The sequence below is a fragment of the Ammospiza nelsoni genome, chromosome 4 (assembly GCF_027579445.1).
Source record: "Ammospiza nelsoni isolate bAmmNel1 chromosome 4, bAmmNel1.pri, whole genome shotgun sequence".
Classification (NCBI taxonomy): domain Eukaryota; kingdom Metazoa; phylum Chordata; class Aves; order Passeriformes; family Passerellidae; genus Ammospiza; species Ammospiza nelsoni.
The window spans coordinates 1,319,903-1,340,661 of NC_080636.1; the positions used below are offsets into that span (position 1 = coordinate 1,319,903).

General features: G+C 47.0%; 1 protein-coding gene across 1 annotated transcript in view; it reads right to left on the bottom strand.

The window, feature by feature from the left end:
• Positions 1 to 271: 271 nt before the first annotated feature.
• Positions 272 to 20,759, bottom strand: part of FGFRL1 (fibroblast growth factor receptor like 1) — a 170,368-nt gene continuing 149,880 nt past the window's right edge. Inside the window, exons 4-7 of the mRNA XM_059470991.1 lie at positions 15,875 to 15,955; positions 10,949 to 11,233; positions 8,188 to 8,541; positions 272 to 4,989 (exon numbers count right to left, since the gene is read on the bottom strand). Coding sequence (XP_059326974.1) covers positions 4,577 to 4,989; positions 8,188 to 8,541; positions 10,949 to 11,233; positions 15,875 to 15,955 — 1,133 coding nt within the window. The 3' untranslated portion in view covers positions 272 to 4,576. The remainder of the gene's footprint in view (positions 4,990 to 8,187; positions 8,542 to 10,948; positions 11,234 to 15,874; positions 15,956 to 20,759) is intronic.

Below are 20,759 nucleotides of genomic sequence, written 5' to 3' on the forward strand. Positions count from 1 at the left end.
GTAGCATTTGGCTCTAGAGGTGAACAGATTAAAAACTGCCCTTTTTCACTGAATCTCAGAAATCTTTCCCAAATCATTAAAAAAATAAGGCCTTTGCTTGATACACAGAACCCCCACAAAATATCAGACCAAGCTGTGGCACACAGGTAACTTGACAATTCTGTTTGCCCTGCCAGCACAAACTCCTGATGTGTAACACACACACACCCACACAGAGCCACACTTCCCTTCAAAACACAGAACTCTAAAACACATTAACACAACTACAGGCTTTTATTCCTTTTTTTCTGCAACTTTTATTACAAAGCCACAGACACATGGTGCCATTCTGTCTCCTTTGATGTGTTCAGTTATTGTATTTGTCACCAAATGAAAACCACAGAACACTTTTTATCTTCAATGTCTGATAAGTTTTCAGTTTGAAAGGGGCTGACCACAGAAAGATTGTCCATACAAAGTTAAAAAATGCACAAACTGGTAGGTAAAGCCATGTTTGATCTGTAATGCAAATAAAATTAACAAAGATAGTGAGTTTTAAGCCTAAAATTCCTTTGATCTTTGAAGCTCCACAGTTTTAAAAGTACAATTGCCTTCTGTATCACAACTTGGCATGTACATCTATATGCCTTTATGCATACAAATACATAAAATGAAAAATCTTCTGTGTTCAACATAGGGTCAGTTACCAGAAACAAGACAATGGTTTTCTTTGAACACCCTCTATTTAGGAATGAAGATGCATCCAAATCTTTTCCCACTGAATAAAAAACATGTTCATACACAAGTGTGACCTGGTTGAATTTATTTAAACTATGGAAAACTTTGCAACATAAGCAAGGCACAATCAAGCCCTAAAATTCAATGGCATGCAGTAGGGCTTGGGACAGAGTGACTCAGAAAAGGTCTTAGAGGTACGTTGTGAAGGAAAAATAATTCCTCAAAAATGTGAAATGCACCCAGGCACAGCAAGCCAGTGCAAGGCCCAGACAACAACCACAGCCCCTCCTAAACAGGGCACGTGAGGGTATTTCCCTGGGGGGAAATCTCACACCATTCCTGGTGGTCAGGATGGAGCAGACAGCCAAGGCAGGATGAAATCCCCAGGCTTTCTGCAAATCAAGGCCTTTCTGGCATCTCTCACGGTGCACCCAAAAGCAGAGCAGCATTCCCAGTGCCACAGCCGAGAGCTGCAGCCGCCCTGGGCTGATGCACCGCCCACACAGGTGGTTTAATGCAACATTTGCCCCTGGAGAGCTCTGTCAGCAGCACTAGAGATTTATCTCTGCGGGCAGGGGGAAGCCACTCCTTCCACCGGAGCCATCTGACAAAATGTGGTTTTTGCCTGCGTGATGCAGCACTACGGAGCCGGGTCACAAAGGGCAGGTGGAGAGTGCTACGACAGCCTGGAATTCTGCGCTGCGTGGGAAATGCAGGAGTGCTTCTCTTAGCCCACCAACCCCTCTCTGAGGCTCAGAGCTGCCACTGGAGCTGGTGCCATCAGGAAATCTCTCAGGGTTTGTTAGGGCTGAACCCACAAAGCCAGTGCCCAGCTCTGAGGCTGGTGTTGGTGCTGCCCACAGGGCACGGCCAGAAGCGTCTCCTCGCCACAACACTGGCCCAGAGAGCAGAGAGCAGCCATGGGTTTACAGGGGAACCCTGCCCTTCTCCATGCCCCCGTGCTGCTGGAATGTGCAGGAGTTTGGGACACGCCGCGGTGCAGTACGCAGCTTCCCACAGGCACGGGATATGAGATGCAGACTTTAGTATCTCTCAGGGAAACATACACTTAGTGTCTCCTTGAAATAAAGGCAATGCCCTTAGTGTGTAGAGGCTTTTTTATTTATTTTTTAAAATGAAATGAGTCGGTATACTTCAGCCATTAAGAACTCCTGCCCAAACCATGCCTTATATCCATGCCTTATATCAGTGCTCACACTTAAGCTCCTCTCAGTTCTCCCTGAAGCTGAGAGGATGCATATAAAGATATCCTTAATCTGAAATTTAGCAATTTCATAAATCTGTTTGAACCCTCCTGCTGAAAAATACTAGTTATCAATAGGTTGCTTTATTACAACCTCTACAAGAGAGGGACAGCCTTCCTTTAGAGGTTATTACATGGATAACCTCCTCCGAAGGCAAGAAAAGGACTTTTTGGAGCAGAATGCATTGGTGAAGAAAGCAGGAGCTGATTCAGTGTTTCACTGAACCGGGGCCCCATCTCAGCAGCACGGCTGAGCAAACAGGGAACTGTTTGGTTTGCTGGTGATTCAAACAAACCACCAGAAAAAAATCACTGCGGGTCAACACAGAGCAAACACCTCCACAAATGTTCAGAGAAAAGCAAAGCCTAAAGCACAGCTTTGTTTCAGATTAAATAAAGTGTTTCACTTTTAAATGGAGCAGCTGGTTTGGTGGGGATCCCTTTCATGGAACAGGCTTGAGAAGGAAGTGATTCCAAACTTGAAAATTAGCATGTTTCAAATTTTCTTCTTTTTTTTTTTTTAAACTATCAAACTCTAAATGAGTAGAAAATAAACAGTTCCATCATTGCTGAACCTGCCTTCTCCAAAAACAATGCTGGCCCCTGAAGAGCTGGGTGCCCCTGTGTGGGGTGCAGCACAGGGAAGGTTCAAGCCCCACTGAAGGGAGCAGCTCCTGTGTTCTCACTGTGCCCAGCTCACCCTCCACTGGCTCCTAAAGCAGCTGCAGCTACAAATCAAGTGTTTCACCCACATTTCATGATTTCCCCTTCCGAGCACCCTGAGGCCGAAGTTCCTTTTACAGCCTCACAAATTATTATGCTTTGATTTACAAAATTTTCTTTAAAAAAACCCAAACCAACAAACCACTGCAGGCCTGGGCTTAAAAAACAAATTAATCATCCTCCCCACGCCCCCAGAAATGCACAGCGAAACAGATTTCCCTGTGAGAGAAGAACTCTGCTGCTGAAGATGGCTGGGGTCCATGAGGAGTGATCTGGGCACTGCAGAGCCCCCAGCCAGAACACAGCCAGTGGGAAAGGTAATTTTCTGATGGACGGGATGGCACCAGCAGCACCTGAGGGGACAGGAGATGGCACCTGGCTGGTGTGAAAAGGCACAGAGACAGGTGGCCTCCAGGTTAGGAGAAGCACGGTTGTTCACAAGCTACATCAAGTGTGTTCTGAGCATGGCATCTACAGAACCTGAAAAAAAAAAAATCTTTATTTTCTTTGATCAAAAATACATATAGAAATGCCTGTTTCGAGGAAAATATCATACATTTTTTTTTTTCTTGTTTAACAAAATAAATTAAATATACATGACTTCTGTTTAAACTCTATATAGAATTACAAAGGTTTTATATTTTGCAATTGGATTAATTCCCAGTCCATATAGGTATTTAATATGGTCCTTAGTTATTTTCTCTTCTTTCTGTTTTTCCTGTTGTTTGAACTGCAATGCTTTATCACTTACGAAGTGATATCTGAGGGGAGGGGACAACCACACACAACCTAGGTGGATATTTCTCAAATGCAATTTTTTCCTACAAGATTATTTCACTCTCTTTGCTTCTTACGATTTTTTCTAATGCTCTCACGTACTTTGCATTGACGCAGAAAATCCAGTAGCTTGTCACTCTAAGCCATCAGAGAAGGACAGTGTGTTTTGCTTTCTTCACCATCAGCAGTTCAATTATTATTATTAATTATTATTATTTCTTAAATATAAATATAAAGGCGTTCTGTACAATGTTCCTTTTTCCTTCTTTCCTTTTTTCCTGGCAGTGGCACTGAGTCCTAGGACCAGAGGAGCGGAGCTGGTCTGCAGAACATCCCACGGCAAACAAGATGCCTTCACCTTGCAGAAACTGAACCAACCAGCTTGCTTAGCTGATTGTGCTGACCACAACTGAGAAGCACGTGGCATTTCACCTTGTGAACAGAAATTGGTTTTTTCAGACCCTCTTGTGTTATTTCCTTTCCCTGGAAGAGATGAATGGGTTATGTCTCCTGGTGCTTTGGCACTGAGCCTCAGGTGTGTCAGAGCTCGAGTCACTCGGGGCAGGAGAGGTCTGGGGGCTCCCCACCAAAACAATGCCCAGGAAGGAATCCAGGCCCAGCCAGGAAATACCACACACACCTCTGGCTCTACCTGCTCCCTTCAGTAACACGGGGAAGGTGTATTGGTTCACATCCCTGTGCCCCATCTCACTTGTTGCCACTCTGATTAAAATATCCAGGAAGGCTCTGCTGCTGGAGACGGCTGCTTCTCTGCTGTGAATTGGAGTTCCTTCATTATTCCTCGGCTACATCCTGATTGCAATAATTAAAAAAAAAAAATCTCTTTTCTCTCTGTGTCTTTCTCTATTATATATATATTTATATAGATAGATATAGATATATACACATATATATATACACACATACACACACGCATATACAATTATATATATATGTATATATATATATTTAAAATTACATATATAACCTTTTCTGTCTGCTTTGCCTGCTGCTGGCAGCGCTGAGCTGGCTCGGAGCAGTCTCTGCTGAGGTACCACGAGGGAGAAAAGCCCAGAGGAGCCGCGGGGCCGGCCCTCAGCACTGGTACTGGATGTGCTGGTGCTGGTGCACCTTGCCCTCCACGTGCGAGTGCGTGTGGGTGTGGATGTCCGTGTAAATCTTTGGGTACATTTTGGGGGCCACGGCCGGGGCCAGGCCGGGCGCCTGGGACAGCAGGTGCTGCTGCTGGGCCACGTACTCGTCGTAGGCGACGGAGGAGAGGCAGTCCTTGTCGGGGAGCTGGGCCAGGCCGGCGCGATCGCGGGGCGCCGGGCGGGCCGCGGGGGCCGCAGGGCCGGGCGGGGAGCACGGCTTCTTCTTGGACTGGCACAGCCACAGCAGCACGGTGCCCAGGATGAACACGGCCCCGGCCGGGATGCCGATGATGACGGGCCAGGGCAGGCTGCTGGCTGAGGAGGGCGGCACGGCTGCGCTGGGAGGCTTGGGATCTGGGCACGGAGAGACAGAAAGGGTTAATGGAGCGGATTCAAAACGCGTGGCACACCGGGGCTGGCTGCCGGACAGACTGTCTGCAGCTCTGCCAGAGCAGGGAACGAGGCAGAAACCAGCCAGCGCGTGATGGCTGGAAACCGCTCTGCTTTCAGCGCTCCTGGAAGGACCAGCAACTCATTTTCTCTGGTTTGGGGGTCAGGAGGGGATAAAATCTTTGGGGGATTTTATAACTCTCTTATCCAGGCTTTAATGGATGCACACTAGAGCCAGCCTGAGAGAGTTCCCTAACGCTCTCACTGTGACAGAATGGGCTTTGCTGCCCAGACTGAAGGACACAAGCCAGGACACGCCAGTAAAACCTCACTGTCGCCAGCCCAGGTTGCACAGAGCCACAGCACGCTGCCCACCCACCTCTGCCAGCTGCCGCTGTGCCTGCAAGGGCTTCGGGCACTCTCTAGAAATCCTGTCTGCCAGTCCTGGAGCTGCCCAGCACCATGGCAGGGAGAATGAATGTGGGGTTTTGGAGGTGTTGGCTTGACTTTCCTCTGTGGCTAGCAGGAAGGCTGAAGGATGGGAAAATGTAGGGGGGCTGGTGGCCCCTCCTTGGTTCCCAAGCCATGGAGAACTGAAAGTTCACTCAGCACTGAAGTGTACCCCAGCTTCCTATCCCAAATGGGCTCTACCCTCCACCAGTCTCTTTGGAGCTGCTGCTGGCTTTCCAAGGGCAGTAAATTCAGCTGCTGGAGGAGATAAGATGCTTTGGACATCATCTTTCACAACTACCTCCTCCTTTATCTCTCTGCAGCTGGCAGTCAGTGGCCATCCCTGGACAGCCACTCCAGTTTCTCAGCCTGATCTCCTCATTTATAGACCCAAAAGGAGTCCTGGGGATAGGATTTTAGCTGTGAAAATCCTTGTCTAGATAGCTACCAGCTGGAATATCCAATGCCTTGAAACACACCCAGGCACAGAATTCAGCCTGCAGGGAGACACTCAGAAAACTTCCAAAACCACAGGCTATCTTAATCATTCAATATGTTATATTCAAACATCTATCACTTAGCTTCCAAGCTAAACTTCTTTAAGACACTAATGTCTTTTTCCCTCCTTGACAAATAATCCTATGGGTAGCTTGAAATGTTAAATATATACCATGTGGTCTCTTTGAAGTTGTGGGACCTATACTTTGACCTTAATAGATGAAATTTTGATTCACCAGCTCTGGAAATTAGAGGATAATTTAGGCTGGAAGGCGAGTCTGGCCCAGCCCCCTGTTAAAAACATGACAAGATCAGAGATCTGACCTATCAGCTGACCACAGAAAATAGAAGTCGTCATGCTGGTTGGCAGAAATCCTATGCTGGGCTGAAAAGAAAGTGTTTTGATATTCATCCACGTTCCTCAGAGCTGTCAATGTCAAATCTGGTAGATTTACAAGCAAAACGGTCTTTTTTAAGCCATGGCTTTACAACCACATCTTTGCATCTTAGGGCAAGCTGGGTTCTCCTTCTCCATCACTGCCAATACCAACAGCCCTGCAGGCTCTGGTTCTGGCACGAGGCCTCACTACAGTCCCATTCAAACCCATGGAAAGTCTCCCCTGGTTTCAGTGGGAGCTGGATCAGACTCTCATCGGCCACAAACTCCCAGAGGCTTTGAGTTATATCCCACCCATGCTGCTTTTTCCTGGGTATTTACAGGCCTTTCAGTTATAGTCCTAAATCCAAAATGTTTATCAGGCAGAACTGCACAGTCAGCAGACAGAGGAGCAGATGACCAGGCTGGGATGGTGAGTCTCAAACACAAATGATGCAGTCTCAGCTGGATGTGGCCACCAGCCCTGAGCTCTGAGTTTGGTACAGGGGCCCCAGGGGACCATTGGATGAAAATTCAACTGATCAATCACTCTGTTTTTCACACTCATTCATTTCATTTCTTTGTGACCCAGACAGTTTTTATTCTTCCCTCATTTTATGGGCCTGTATCATTGTTTCCTTTTAGTAAAAGCAATATAAATAAGGGCAAGAGAAAGGAGGAATTTTAGGGAATGAGGTTGCAAACTGTGTTCTTATTCAGTTCCCCTCTCTCATCCTGCAGTGATTTAGTGATTTAGTGTCTGCAACTGCAGTAACTTTCCCCAGCTTGCTCCTCTTTCATACAGGAGTAGATAATTCAATTTATGTCACCTGGATGACTGAGAGGGGCCTCAACAATGTCTGTAAGTATCTGCAAGGAGGTGCCAGAGCATGGACCAGGCTCTGCTCCATGATGCTGAGCAATAGGACACAAAGAAAGGGCAGAAACTGATGCCCAGGAAGTTCCACCTGAACATGAGGAAGAACTCCTTTACTGTGCAGTGACCAAGCACTGAACAGATTGCCCAGAGAGAGTGTGGAGTCTCCCTCACTGGAGATATTCCAGAACCATCCTGACACAATCCTGTGCCACATGCTCTGGATTGACTCTGCTTGAGCAGGGAAGTTCGACCAGATGACCAGCAGTGGTCCCTTCCAACCTGACCCATTCTGTGATTCTGTGGTCATTCCCCACAAAGGGAGAAAAGGAAATATCAACAACAGGATTTCAGCAGGGACTGACTTAAATCAGGGCTGATGTAATCCCCCATTCATTCTTATCAGAACTGGGCTGGCCTAAATCAGCACAGCATCAGAGAGGGCCAGGGAGCCAATGGGCAACAGCAGCTGAATGAATAAATACCATGATGTCACAGACATATTTTATGAAAAATCCTTTCGTTAGGATCTTTTCTCCTGAGAAGCTGAGAGGCCTCAGAAACAAAATGCAAACAATGATTATCTGCTGCTGTGGAATGCAACAGGTGCATCTTTGATTGGTCTCATGTGGTTGTTTGTAATTAATGGCCAATCACAGTCCAGCTGTCTCAGACTGTCTGGTCAGTCACAAGATTTTATTATCATTCCATTCTATTCCTTGCTAGCCTTCTGATGAAAAAATTTCTTTTAGTGTAGTTTTACTATATAATTTTCTTTTAATATAATATATATCATAAATAATAAGTCAGCCTTCTGGAACATGGAGGGAAGAGATTCTCTTCCCTCGTCCTGGGACCTCTGTGAACACCACCACCAAATTTGATGACCCCGAGTGAGGAACACTGCCACGCCATGACACAGAAGACTGATAACAGAGGGGGGAAAAGCATCACAACTCACCAGGCAGGACGGTGAGAAAAGCACTCCGGAAGCTGTAGCCCATGGTGTTTGCCCCGAGGCAGATGTACATCCCTGCATCCTCCTCCTTGGCTCGAGTGATCATCAGTTTGTTCAGGTAGGAGCCGTCGGGGCGGGACCAGACCTCGCCCGTGGGCAGCACGACGAATTTCTGCCCCCCGACGTCGATGGTGGAGTTGTACTTGCTCTCCGTGCCGTACTCCACCCGCTTCAGCCACTGGATGACGGGCTTGACGTCGCTGCGCACCTTGCACTGGAAGGACGTGGTGCCGCCGTAGTCCACCGTGGTGTTCACGGGGTGGGTGCCCGTCAGGATGGGCTTGGACCTCGTCCTCTCTGCACACAAACACAGGGAGCGCCGTGGGAAAAGGGGTTTGCCAGCCGCAGTAACTTGCGTTGTGGAAACGGAGGGGAAAGGTGTAGGAGGGATGCAAAATCATCGTCCAGTCCAACTGCCTGCCCCAAGGCAGGCTGAGATTTCTGCAAACTTCTCCTGCCAGCCTCTTGCCAAAGCCTCCAGTGGTAGATGCTCTCCAAACAACTCCACCATTGTCTGAGGCTTTAACAAGTCTGTTCTCATGCTCAACCTGAATCTTCCTGTTTATAACAAGGAAGTTAATTTTCCACCTGCACCAGACCTGGAGAAAAGGATGGTTTCCCTCTGAGCCCTCATATTTTGGAAGAGCTTCACAAGACCATCCTTTCCAGCAGGATTGTAAGTCTAAGGTTGTGTCAACACCACATAAAGTGAAAGGAAAAATGTACGCCTCCTTCTGAGGAATGTTTGGATCTTTTTTAGTGTTAGGATCAGATAAATCAGTCACAGTTTCCAGACAAGGAGGTAATGCAAACCTCTGTCCTAGGCACAGGAGAAATTATGGTATCACAGTGGGTGGTAACTGCTGGCAATCATCAACTCCTTTTGATGGCAAACACTGTTGGATTGAGCATGTAACAAAACAGCTCCCACCAGCACTGGCTTTGGAGTGAAAGGAAGGAACAATGGACCCTCTTTCAAAAACTCGGGATACTTTCAATATTGAGGGCTCTAAAGATGTGCTTAGGAAACAAAAATACCACAGTAGTCTCTGTAGGCTTTGCCTTTGGGCTGTGAGCAACAATCACAGCTGGGGAGACTGAGACTCAGATAAGCAGGACTTAGGAGTGGAGGCTCAAGGGAGGGGAAAAAAAGGAGGAAATTGAATAAAACCTGTAATGCTCCACAGAATGATGTTAAAAATAGAAAGATGTCTGAAAACTGCTTAATGCCCTTATCTCCTTGACTCTGGTTCCAGCTTTGGTTACTGTTTTCACTCCTAGCCAGCAAAAGCTAATGAAAACAAAGGTTACATACATCTTTAAGTTGATAAAAACAAAAGATAAACAGGAACACAGAAAGGGGTTTGTTCCTGGTGCTGTCTGGTTTTGATGAAGTGAAAATGCCACAGCTGCCATTAGGATGGGGCTTGATTCATTTCCCTGCCTCTGCTCCTGGTTTTAGTGTAAACACATGTTTTAACTGTCTCCACACAGCTGCATCTTTATCAATCCCAGATGTCCAGCAGGTTTGTGCCTTCAGAGCCCAACAGGGCTTCCCACATGTGCTTTTAATTCCTGCGATTCTAGGGAAAGGACTTATCAGAGAACAGATCTTTACCTTTAAGAACAATCTTTCACACTGGGATAAACTTTCTCATGCTAAATTGTATGCACAGACAAACAACATGATTTCCAAGTGGCTGGAAGCAGCCCTCCATGCCCCTGCTCCTCATTAATGAAGGCCATTCAATCTTCCCTCCACTCAGCTCATCTTCTCTTTCTTGAGTTGGCGACTCTGTAATCATTTCCATGACAACTTATGATGATGTCATAGGCAAAGCACAGTGATTTAAGAATAAGAGCTCTTCTCTGGCAAACTCAGGAAGGATTTTAGTACAATTATCCTCAGCAATAATAGGGGAAACAGAAGATTAGAGAGCGAGACTCAGAATAGCTAGATAGTAAGAAGAGCAATTTACCTCACCACAATGCAGGGTAATCCCCCACAGCTCATCTTCTGAGGATTGAATCTTTAAAGCTATGTAGGCATCTAAAGATACAGACAGGACAGGATCCTAGTGGATGTTTTTAAGGTTTGGGGTTTTTTTTTTAGTAATTAATTTCTACCTGCATGGACCTTCAGATGGCCAAACATTTTTTATAATCTGGCCCTAAAGCCTTGTCTGGATAGTCACTCTAACCATAAGATTTCTTGTTTTTCAAGTTTCCCTTGGGAAACTTCTCAATTAAATTTAAAATTGACTGGTTTCCCCCATTCTGACATACTAATCTGGGCTATCCTACATATTTCCCTCCCTCAGCCATGGTACTTGAAAGGAATTTCTCTGTTAGTTCTCTGTCTGTCCTTTAACTGATTCTCTTGTGGAAGACTGACCTGGGCATGACTTTCACCATGCAGGTGCCTGTGGAGATGATTGTTTCCCAAGTACCTCTCCTCATTTCATCTCCTCAATTTTCTTCTTGCTACTCTGTCTTTCCCAATTTTCAGGCTCATTCTAGAGTTCCAGCAGTGTTTTTTTCTAATGTTTTTAGCACTTCCCAGCACCTGTCCAGACATCAGTATCCGCAAGGAGGTGTCAGAGCACGGACCAGGCTCTGCTCCCTTGCCGCCCCACACTGTCTTGGCCGAGCCAGTCCCTTTCTCAAAGCCCCTCTCTGCTCTCCCTCCCGGAGCCGCACTTACGGATCACTTCGACTTTGTACGTCGCGTTGATTTCCCCGACTTTGTTGAACACCCTGCAGGTGTACTTCCCGCTGTCCTCCGGCTTCAGGTTCTTCAGGTTCAACGTCCACTTCTTCTTCTTGTTCTCCCCAATCTCCTGGGCGGTGAGGGGCTTGTTGTCCTTCAGCCAGGTGATGTCGGGCCTGGGGTTGCCGCTGGCCACGCACTTGAGGCGGATGGAGCTGCCGACGGGGCGGGCGATCACCCTGCGCCTCATCTTGGCGGGCTGCGTGAACCTGGGCCGGGCTGCAAAGGCATCACAACAGACTGAGGTGAGCACAGGACACGAGCGGACAAGGAAACTTGTTATGTCTTGAGAGGCAGCCCCATGCTAGCCAGTGTGTGCTCTCCCTCATATCAGCTCAAACTGTTTTCCTTAGCGGGGATTCACCACCCACCCAATGCATTTGAATGTCTATGGGATTGCTCTGGCCAATGCATTAACTTTCTGCATAGCACAGTCTCAGAATTTCTGTGTCTGTAAGGCAATTGCACCAGACCATCTCACAAAATAATACCAAAATCACGCTATTGCAGCTGAAGGCAAAATGCGGCCCCATAATCGCACTGTAATTGTTCCCATATTCCACAAACTCCTTGGCCAAGACCAAAGGAAAAAACTCAGATTCCTGTCACGCTGACCATTTTCTCAATTTTTTGCTTGTCATATGAAGCTTCATTTCCTGAAGATGTTTTGCCTCTTAGTTCTCAGTGGTTTTAAAGGGACTTAAGAAGAGTCAGCATCTTTTACATGCATAGGAAAGTCTTAGAAGTGTGACAGACTTTTGTACATTGGTCTGAACTTAAATGTGTGCAATTCATTCAGCTCCAATTTGCAAAACATTCATGTTGAATGGTCCAGAGAAGTGAACAAAGACCCAATAAAACTTTATGAGCTTGTTAATAGAGGATACCCCATGCCAGCCCATCCCAAAACTGGAGAATCTGAAGCAATAGCAGCTGGTGGATAGAAGCATGGGTCATCTTGTCTTAGCAAAGAAATCAACAGTATTTCTAAGAGTGCAGAGACAAGAAACTTAGAGAAATGCAAGGGCCTCCCCTGGCAAAATCTGAAATTTAATGAAGAACTTAAGAGAAATAACAAATTTCTTACAGTTACTTTAGCTATGCCTGTCCAGGAGCACTTCTAACTAAGCCCATCATAGAACTGCTGAAGTCGGTAAAGACCTCTTAAGGTTATTGAGTTCAACCATTAATCTAACACTGCCAGGTCCATCACTAAACCACGTCCCTAAGCAGCACATCTACACGCTTTGTAAGCACTTGTAGGGATTCCCTGGCCAGCTACAGGATGGCCTAGTGGAACTTCCTACTTGACAGCCAGCCCTGCTGCCCAGGGCTGAGGGCCAGAAGCTCTGGGATGTGCATTACAGTGGAGCTTTCCTGAACGGAGGAGGCAGGTCTGCAGCCTCCTGTCTCCAAGCTCTGGGGAATGGCAGCCACTGCCCTCTGAGTCTGTGAGCACACCCCTCAGCCCTCACCCCGCTGCAGCCTTGGCCAACATCCCTCCCTCTGGAAGAGGACACCCTTTGGCATACCCCTTTTCCACAGGGGGAACCATCTGTCTCCACAGCCTTCCCTCGCCCCCCTTGGCTGTCATCCTGGGTCCCAGCCATTTCATGTTATTTCAAACTCCTGCTCAGAAATGCTTTGCTCTCCAAGCAGAGGCTTTCATGTGTAATCCAATGAACCGGAGTAACTCCGGCACTGGAAGTCTTTGCCGTGACAGCTGAGCGGCAAGTGTGACATACTAACCCCCTCCACAGGTCCTGGGGCCTGAATTGCTGGGCTCTTTGGGGTCTTCGCTGCGGGAGGCCCCTCACAGCAGACACAATCCCCCTCCCTGACAATGAGCCCTGTCAGAGCTGCACGCTGTGGGCAGCGACATCGCAAATTTTAGTCGGGGCCGAGGGAGACGTGCTGATAAGGGCTGTCACTGTGGAAATTGAGAAAATGTCTGCAAGGCTCATGGAGAGGTCAGGAAGCAGCCATGCAATGGGTCTGAACAGCTACTCTGTAATATGGCAGTAATTTACTCTGAGACCAGGTCTAAGCAGAGGGGAGATCCTCGTGGACGGGATTCCTGAGCGGGGACTAACATACCAAAGAGCAAACTGGAGCCAGGACAGACACACTCCCCAGCAGATCGAAAAGTCAAGTTAGTGACTCTGAACTCTCAGGAGGACTTGCTGGCACCCCTGCTCAGTAGGGCATTTTAAGACAGAAAGCCTTTCCACCCAAAAAATGCAGGTCTTTAACATTTCTGGTTTTCTTCCCACTGTGACTCCCATGAGCCTGTCTGGAGTTCTGCATTCACTCCCTGCACATGGTTGCACAAATACATACTAAACTACAGGTAAAGCTATATTTTTTTGGACCTTTCAGCCTTTCTTTCTTTCTGTTTAAAAAGGTTAAGTGATTATGTGGTCTCAAAAGCTACTCCAGGCTGCGTGCAATATGCTGAAACCAGATCCCATTTACACAGTCCTGAATGTTTCCTTGACAAAAGCCTGAATTGGACAAGTTTAGAAAAGGCAGTTAACAAAAAAAGGAGAAAGAGAGAGAGACATACACATTAGAGAGAAAAAGAGACCCAGCAAGCACAAAGGAGAAAGAGGAGAAGCAGCACTGTGAGAGACAGGAAGAAAAGGTCTCTTTTGAGTTGATGCTAAATGTCTGTCCCCAAATCTGTTCCATTTACAGAAGTTTTGCTTGTTGGAGTGCCAGCAAAGGCAATTACAAAGTGCCTCTGTGTTATTCACATGCTTGTTCTCCTCCACATCACTTGGCATTTGCTTCATAAACATGAACCACACATTTGTACAGTATAAATTATGTCCCACTCAAGAGCAAGGGAAAACACAAGTGGATGGGGACAAAGAGACAGTGTTGTGTATGGGTTCCTGGCTGAAATGCTGTTTACCATGAAGATTTATTCAGAGCTAATGAAAATTAAATGCAGCACAAAGACCTGTGAAGGAATTCAGTGGTGTCCTCTCCCTGTGGCACACCTTGAGAGGCACGGATCAGTCCCTGAGGCTCCTGTCAGACATTGCTCACACAAAGTGGGGTGATTATCTGAAAATGTTGTCTGCTGTGGTGCACCACCATTACCCCCATGTAGCGACAGTCACTATCACTTCAGCTTTCATGATAATTACAAAAAAAAAGTCACAATATGATTATGGATTGAAATGTATTTCAAGCCTTCTGTTTAAGAGCTCAGTCAGTTGTGGGAAGACATGGATGGAGGTCTCTGTCTTCCCCCCCTGTTCCCAGAGATACCACTCTATGATGGTAGATGGAAAGTAAAGTGGAGCTTTTATTTCCACCATGCTTCTCCTCTCACACTTCTCCAAGGGCCCAGGACTGTGACAACACCACCTGCTCCTTCACCCACCATCCTCCAGAGACCTGCAGACACACACCCACCCTCCTGCACACCAGCTCACATCAGCCATTCACTGGTGAGCAGTGCTGGATGGGCTCAGGTGGGTGCAGGGCTGGCCCCAGGCATTTCTCTGCTTGGGGACAGGAGAGGAGACAGGAAGGATGAAAAGAAGAAAAAGCAGAGGTTCAGCAACACTCTGCAGCACACCAGACTCGGCCAGAGTAAGACACAATCTGACATGAGATTGTCAATGCCTAATAATTTTAGTAGGGCTCACATCTTTTCTTCATAATATTATTGTTGTATTGTATTGATCCATCATCCAGTAGCTGTACCAGGAGCACAATGGCAATGAAAAGTGGAGAGATGTCAGCTTTGTATGAGCTGCTGAACCCCTTCTGAAATACTCCTGACCTGTAGTTTATCTAAGACACCCTTTCTCCAGCTCTGAAATGTTGTCAACTGTCTCCAGAATGAGTGGAGGTTACCTTGCTCTCCCCAAGCAAGCTCAGCCTGAGATAAAAATGTAACTCAAGTGTAGCCTGGACTGCACCACAGCACACCACATCCCTGTTTGCCAGCTGCTGAAGAAAACAGGCCTCAGCTTCAGTGGTGGGATGCGCACAGCAAAAGCCTGTCAGGTTCCACCCCTACCACTGCTGTGAGGCTCTCCCTGGTCACAAACGTGGTACAAAGCCAGCTCTGTAATATACAAATAAAGAGAGGGATGCACTGCACGAGCAAAATGAAATGCTGTGCGTCGTCCACTGAGCTCATAAACTCACATCACACTCCTGTCAGGAATGGCCAAAAGCTGTTTGGCATCAGCCTGACAACTTATTGTCCTTCAAGGAGTGCTTGGACCAAACTGGGCCTGCAAGGTTTGCAGCGATTCAGAGCCTGCTCTGAGTGAGTTTTAGCAGTTCCCCAAAGCTCCAACAGCTCCAAAGTCTTATGCTTGAACAGTCCATGGCCTGGAGAAGCTCAGGCAGGTGTCTGAAAGAGAGGGTGATCTTAACAAATACTCATCTTGGCTTAGTGCTAATTCTCCTGAAGTGAAGTCAGACCTCCCCTTTGCCCTCAGTGGGAGCAATGTTATGCTGGCACTGGAGACTTTTGGAAATACTGCTGTAAAAGTCAATATGCTTTTTATAAGGAGTCTATGAAAGCTGTAAAAGCTGCACATGCAAAAGAAAAGCCTCTGCCCAGAAAAACAAATACAGGGGAGAACCATGCTGGGGTAAATGGCAGGGGGCCCCAGGGCCAACCACAGGCTGCATTTTGCAGGACCCTTGGATGGGATCCATTCACACCAACACATTCAGCTGACACTCTGTTTATTATTTGACCATATGCAAGGAGAACTCACTCTTGTTGCTCTGCCTTTCCTCTCCTTCAGCAGCTGAGAAACGTGCCACACGAACAGCACTGAACCAAGGGCCCAGGAAAACCACAAAACACACACTGCTCCTTACCCCACTGCTTCCCAGAATGGTCTTCATATTCTCCATTGGAGCCTTCGGGCACCTGGCTGTCCTTTCCTGAGCTGGCATCATCTGTGCAGGAAAGGAAAGGGAAGGGAAGATGTTAAGAAGGTCTCCTGCAGGATGACACAGGATTTGCTGGAGACACCATGCAGCCGAAGCAAACTCAACATACAGTAGGCACCCACATCCTGGCACCTACAGCCTGCCCAGTTTAATGAACAATTTATTTTCCTGCTTTATGGGCTTTCCAGCAGGCCACCAAATCAATGGGAGTTTCATCAATGTTGCCACTGATAGCTGACCAAAGCCTCTCTGTCTATGTTTACAGGCTGCTGTTCCCTAGGAGGAGCTGATCTGTGGTGGTACCATCTATGCAAATAATGGCATAAATCAAAATTAAAGATAATAAACCTAGGAGGTGGGGGCAGACTTATGTGATCAGTCATAGAGAGCATAAGCAGTATGACTGTGGCCACTAATTCACCCTTCAGCTTCCAGACAAAACCAGAAAAGCAAGCAGTTCTGGGGTCAAATGAGCTCTCAAGGGATACTGAATGCAAATTTATGGCTGGTAAAAATAATATTGATTTGAAAATCTGCTTGTGAGTAGTTCTTTTTAATTAAGACCGCCTGTATCGACACAAAACTTTGTTCCTCATCACTCTTGTTGTCTATATCACTACCACACAGCAGCACCAAAATCTCAGCTGTGCCCTGCAGAAATAGAAATCCCTACAAGGTGAAACCCCCATCTCTCCAGCAGCCCCATCTCAAACTGTCACAGCGATATGGCCACCTGTGAGCTCTCCAGGAGGGCCAAGTGGCAGGAGAGTGCCCTGATCCTCCTTCTATGACCTGGGTGATACTGGTGGCCTTACACATCTGCAGCATCCAGATGTGAAAGTTTTTCCTCTTCTTCACCTCTACTGCACTGATTTTCAGAGACACATCAGGTGAAGGCTCATTGAGGAATACAATGGTGTAAAAAAGCCAAATAAAAAAAGAAAAGTGGAAATATCTAATTTAAGGAAGGAATCCCTTCAAAGGCCCAACTCCTGAAACTCATAAGAAAAGGGTCTTGTGAGCAAAAGACAGGACAATTATTTCTGTAATCTCCGCAACAAAGAGGAAAAACTGATCTCATATATAAGCATGCTTCCCCCAAAAGGTACAAATAGTAAAACTTCTCTTTACAGTTGTTTTACAAGTTGAGTTGTGCTTAAAACAGTATTTAGTGTGTAAACTTGTGTGCAGTCTTTAAGAGAGAAGAATGTGTCTTTAACCCAGTCCTCACCCCAGGCTCTGCTATTTTGGAAAATCATCCCATCTCTTCAGCACAGGGCATTTTATGCCAGCAGATGCTCTGCTCTCATCAGCCCTGTCCCTTAAGCAGAGAGGCTGCAATGCTACGTGCCTTTGTCCCCCCCTGACCCTGAGAGATCTTCCTCTTCTCCTTTTGGCCACTTCAGCACAGTTTCTCCTGGAAATGTACACGTACAGCTACGTACAGCTGCCACTTTGAGGGGAAAAGAAAAACCTTGTGGGCAGCAGGGCTGTGCTCAGAGCTCAGCAGCTCCTCCAGCTGCCTGCCCCATGCCACTGCCCCATGCCACCTGCTGCCACCCTCTGTTGGACACCCTGAGGCCCTCCTGGGTGCCCCAGCCAGCCCCCGGCCCAAACCACGGGCCCACTCAGCAAACACCAAGCTCCACACAGAGCCCGAGTGCCCGTGTTACAGAGGAGCGCCAGGGCCTCCTGAGCTGCACTTTGCGCGTTTATTTTTACAGCCTTGGCAAACCAAACGCAGGGAATACAAAAATACACATTATACATGATGGCTTGCATATGACGTTGTCTCCTTTCAGTCAAAATACCAAATTGACTATGTCCTGGCACTTGGACAGATTTACCCAAAAATATCCATAGTGTCACAAATGAGCTCTTGGATGCTGTGTTACAAGAGAACATAGTAAATCCCTCAGCACATTTAGAAAAATGTGTTGTAATGGAGAGGAAAAACTGTGGTCAGAGATGGGGGATTCCTGTCCATTGTTAACTGCTGAATATCATAGAAGTGGTTATGAGATTTAAGTGGCAGTGTTCTGCCAATTATACCTTAATCCTGCTGAGATTGATGTACACAGAGCAGGGTATCCCCCTTGCCCACTGCCTCATGTTACACAAAGTCAGCCCCTGTGCCCTCCTCCTGCCAACACATAGCACTGACTGTGGCCTCCACACCTCTTGACTTGCTGCCAAGCTTTTGATGTGAGGAAAATTGCTCTGAATCCGTTTGATCCTTTGAAGATGCATCCTCAGTTGTTATCCCGACAAATCGCAAACCTCTGGAGTCACCTACCAAACCCAGAAAAAGCCATTTTTGGGGAAAGAGGTCAGGTTTACTTATGCCACCATGCTGAGCTGATGGAAGAGATGGTTTGGTGGAGGAGGAAGACTGAAATAAATAACTGCATGGATTTAGGCACATTGGTTTAGCTACACTGGAACTTGCTTCACATGCGCTGGGAATGTGGTAACATTAACAACAATAGCAGAAGTCTTGAGGTGGGGAAATGCCATAAACATGGAAACTCTTGTAGAGCAAAACTGCTCCTTCCCATCCCCAGAGCTGCTCACGGGGTGAAGGATGCTGCAGCAGACCCTTCCAGCTGCAATGTGCAGTGAACTGGGCTCCTGCCTTCCTTGTACCTGAGCAAACTCACACTCGACAGCTGTACCAGACAGAGCTGATTCCTGACTGCCAGAAACTGGATGGATGGAGCTCATTTGGGGAAGATTCCCTGAAGCCCCTGAGTCTCCAGTTGAACTTAAAAAGCATGAGTGAGGCAGTGGAGTAGCAGAGATATGAAGTGCTAATCTGTGATGTGAGTGACACAGGGTCAGGTATCTTCTCTGCTGCATTCAGAGGGATTTCAACCACCCCTCTTGCACCTTGGGTGAGTGTATTAAGCTCTGATCTGTGGGTGCAAAGAACAAAAAAGAGCTGCTTTCTTACTTGGGGAGAGAGAAAACTCAGGAACACCCTGAGGATGGAAGGTCCCTGTCTAATTCAGGCACCATCAATATTTTACTTCCACCTGCCTCAACCACAGACAGTTCTGTGGCTGCATGGAGTTTGTTTCTACCTGCTTTGAAGAACTCTCTTATATTTTCAATTTTAATATCAAGTGGTTTCCAAGGGTAGAGAAACACTTCTGTAGTGTTTTACAGGGCTCTGTGATGCTGAAAACAAAGCCAAATTTCCTGAAAGTTCAGAGGCATCTGGTTCAGCCCAAACCTGCAGTCTGAAGCCTGCTAATAGTGTCAGATCTGAGGACAGTGCTGTTTGCATTTCCCTCCAATGCTACAAACACAACTGGCCTGGCAGTATTCTTCTTAGACAGAGGGAGGACCTGGAGAAAGAAGCCACATCCTGCTCTACAGGAGCAGCATACAAAATGGTGAGTTAGTAGCAGAGATTGTGAGTATTAGCTACATTCAAGAAATGACCTAATAATCCGATTGCTTATTCATGCTCTTGTCAGCTCCCCACAGAGGTGGGCAGCTCGGGGTGATAAGCACACACAGAAAAATCAGCCTGCAGCCAAAGGGCAGCAGGGACCAGCTCTGCAGCACTGCCAAGTTTGCTGCCAGCAGATTACCATGAGAGGCAGTGCTAAGAAGGATGAGCTGCTGAAGTATCCTACAAGCTCCCTTTTCTGTGACCTATATTGGAAGGTCATCCTGCACTGGACTTCTTGGACGGCATCACACGCTAAGGATAGCAGCCAGTTGGAATATGAAGTGGAAAACCTGCCCTGCAAAGCAATCACTGACTAATTTTATGTCACGAGTATCTGATGCTAAGAAAACATACACATGATTTAGGTGTCCTTAATGTACAATTTGGCTCTGTGGTGTTACAGAGCATGCTGGCTGGTGGAGAAACCTGAAGGGCAAGGCTCCAATATCGTGTCAGGTGACAGACTTGGAGACATGGGACAAACTCGTGTAGGTCCTTCCCCTCCAAATATTGCACATGGCCATGCAAAGCAGGGCCAGCACGGACAGAGGCCTCAGCCCACTCTTCAGGAATGTCACCCCAGTGGCATGGTCCTCAGCTGTTCTCCAGCCATTGCCTCTCCCTTGCCTCAGGAGCTCATTCCAAGCTGGCTTTTAGGTCTGAGATGCCACAGGGTGCTGGGTGTCCCAAAGCAGGCTGGATTTCTGCAGAAAAGGGATTTCTGTATGTAACTCCATCAATTGACAAAGCCCACTGAGGAGCCTATGGGTCAAAGACTGCCACATCAGTGGGATATGGTTACTGTTTATTACCATGGCAGAATTGCTCCATTCCCTCTTAAAAGTTAAAGCACATGGAAATTCTGCATAACAATCCAGCTCTGAGAGCAACTGATGAGAAATATTTAGATTGTTACTGAGTCAGGATCAAATTTTATTTACCCACAGGCTCTCCATGAAGGCTACATGTTTTAGCCAAAAGGGTATGACTGGTTTTCAGGCCAATACCATGTGCTAAGCATCCAACCACAAGTCAAAACAACAGCCCAATTTTTGAAGCAAAAATCTAGCCATCATATTTCCCCACGATTCACCAAGTTGCTTCAATTTGTTATCATGCAAGGCCCGTCCCTGCTCTGACTTGATGGGACCAGCTTTGGAGCCTTTGATGTCAGAGGCCTTGAAAGCCCCATTTCACAGATGAGCCAGCTTTGCATAAATAAACAAAGCGACCTCTGAACTGGAGCCTGAGACCTGAGCACACTTCAAAGCCCCAGGGGAGGCGCTGGGGGGCAGCGGGGAATGAAGCGATCAGCATCCATCATCAGGGCAGCCCCGCTCCACAGCGCTG